We start from the raw sequence: 1,460 nt of genomic DNA, 5'->3' as shown, positions 1-1,460 counted from the left end.
ATGTAGTATGTATGTATGTGTGTGAGTATGTATGTATGTATGTATGTGTGTATATATATTTATATATATATATGTGTGTGTGTGTGTGTGTGTGTGTGTGTGTGTGTGTGTGTGTGTGTGTGTGTGTGTGTGTGTGTATATATATATCGCTTGTATACCATATATATGATAATATATAAATTTGTCAGTGGACTCCGCTTTGCCACTGCGCACTGTACATATTCTGATGAATGTAGAGATGCTCGCGCGAATAGAACGGAAATCTATACGACCAGACTGACGATACGTGTATAAATATACAACATAAAAATATACACATGCCCAATGTCTATATTTGTCCATTGCCTTCATTTACCTTCCGAGACTACCTTCATATTCAAGTCGCTCTTCGCGTACCGTTCCAAACACTTTTACGCCTGAGAATCCCCCTGCTCCACCTCAGTTATTCTATCATCTTAGACACACCAATAGTCTACGACACTCCACAACATAGACCTGGGTATAATGCACGCACAGATTGCTTCCACGCACCTTCGAGTCGGTCCATATGCTCAGTGCCGATCTTGGTATACCACTTGGAGAACTCTTGCCCCTGGAGCTCCTCTTGCACCATCTTCGGATAGATATACTTCATCTTGAAGTCCTGTCGGGCGTCATCCGTAGGCTCCCACAGGATTTGCTTGGTTTCACCTCCGGTTTTACCCAGCTTCTCGTTGTAGTGGTCGAAGAAGCACTTCTCCAGTAGTAAGCCCAGCGCTATGCGTAGGTGCGTAAAGAGCGATGAAAATCGGTTAACATGTCGTGGTTTCATCTGGCAGTGCTTAAGCAAGCACGTTTTAGCATCTATAGTAACATATGAAAGAGTATAAATATAGGGTATGAAGTTGGATATGAATGGAATTTGGAACCGGACTGGCTCTGGAACAGCCTGGTTCATGATCCTACACACTCACCCAAGGGCAATAGCACAGATCTCTTCTGACTTCTAAGCATCCATAAGCACAAATGTGTATGTGCATAGTGAAACAGTATACTATATGTGCGTAAAGGTGAACGTATACGTGCATACATATGGCAGTGGCCTGAATATCACTCGCCGTGTAGTGCAACAACACCTCGACTCATAAGTCTCACACACTCACCTGGGGCGGTTGGCACAGATATCTTCTGGTTTTTGAATGATTTGCTGATAATGGATTTATCTATCCCCGTGCCCTTGCAGACCAACACCATCATCCCCACCATCTTGCGGATTTGATGCAGCATAAAACTCTGCCCCTTGACAGTCAGGCGGATCACCTCGATGCCTTCGTTCATAAAGGGCTCTGAGGTCTGTAGGTGTTATAATATAGCATTGTTATTGCTAGAAAGTCTCTGTAAGAGATTGTACACGAGCAATATCAGGGATGGGAAACTCGTTCCGAATCAACCAAGATTTGCCAAACCTTATATATATATAC

General features: G+C 43.3%; 1 protein-coding gene across 1 annotated transcript; it reads right to left on the bottom strand.

Moving 5' to 3' along the window:
- Positions 1-531: 531 nt before the first annotated feature.
- Positions 532-1,333, bottom strand: SARC_16075 (hypothetical protein; the record flags this gene model as incomplete). Its single annotated transcript, XM_014289813.1, has 2 exons — positions 1,143-1,333; positions 532-756 (listed from the first exon to the last, which is right to left on the bottom strand). Coding segments are annotated over exons 1-2 (400 nt in total), but the record flags the coding sequence as incomplete, so codon positions are not given.
- Positions 1,334-1,460: the final 127 nt, after the last annotated feature.

Source organism: Sphaeroforma arctica, assembly GCF_001186125.1.
Source record: "Sphaeroforma arctica JP610 unplaced genomic scaffold supercont1.7301, whole genome shotgun sequence".
Lineage (NCBI taxonomy): Eukaryota > Ichthyosporea > Ichthyophonida > Sphaeroforma > Sphaeroforma arctica.
The sequence above is the reverse complement of the archived record's forward strand: the minus strand, read 5'-3'. Positions and strand labels throughout refer to the sequence as shown.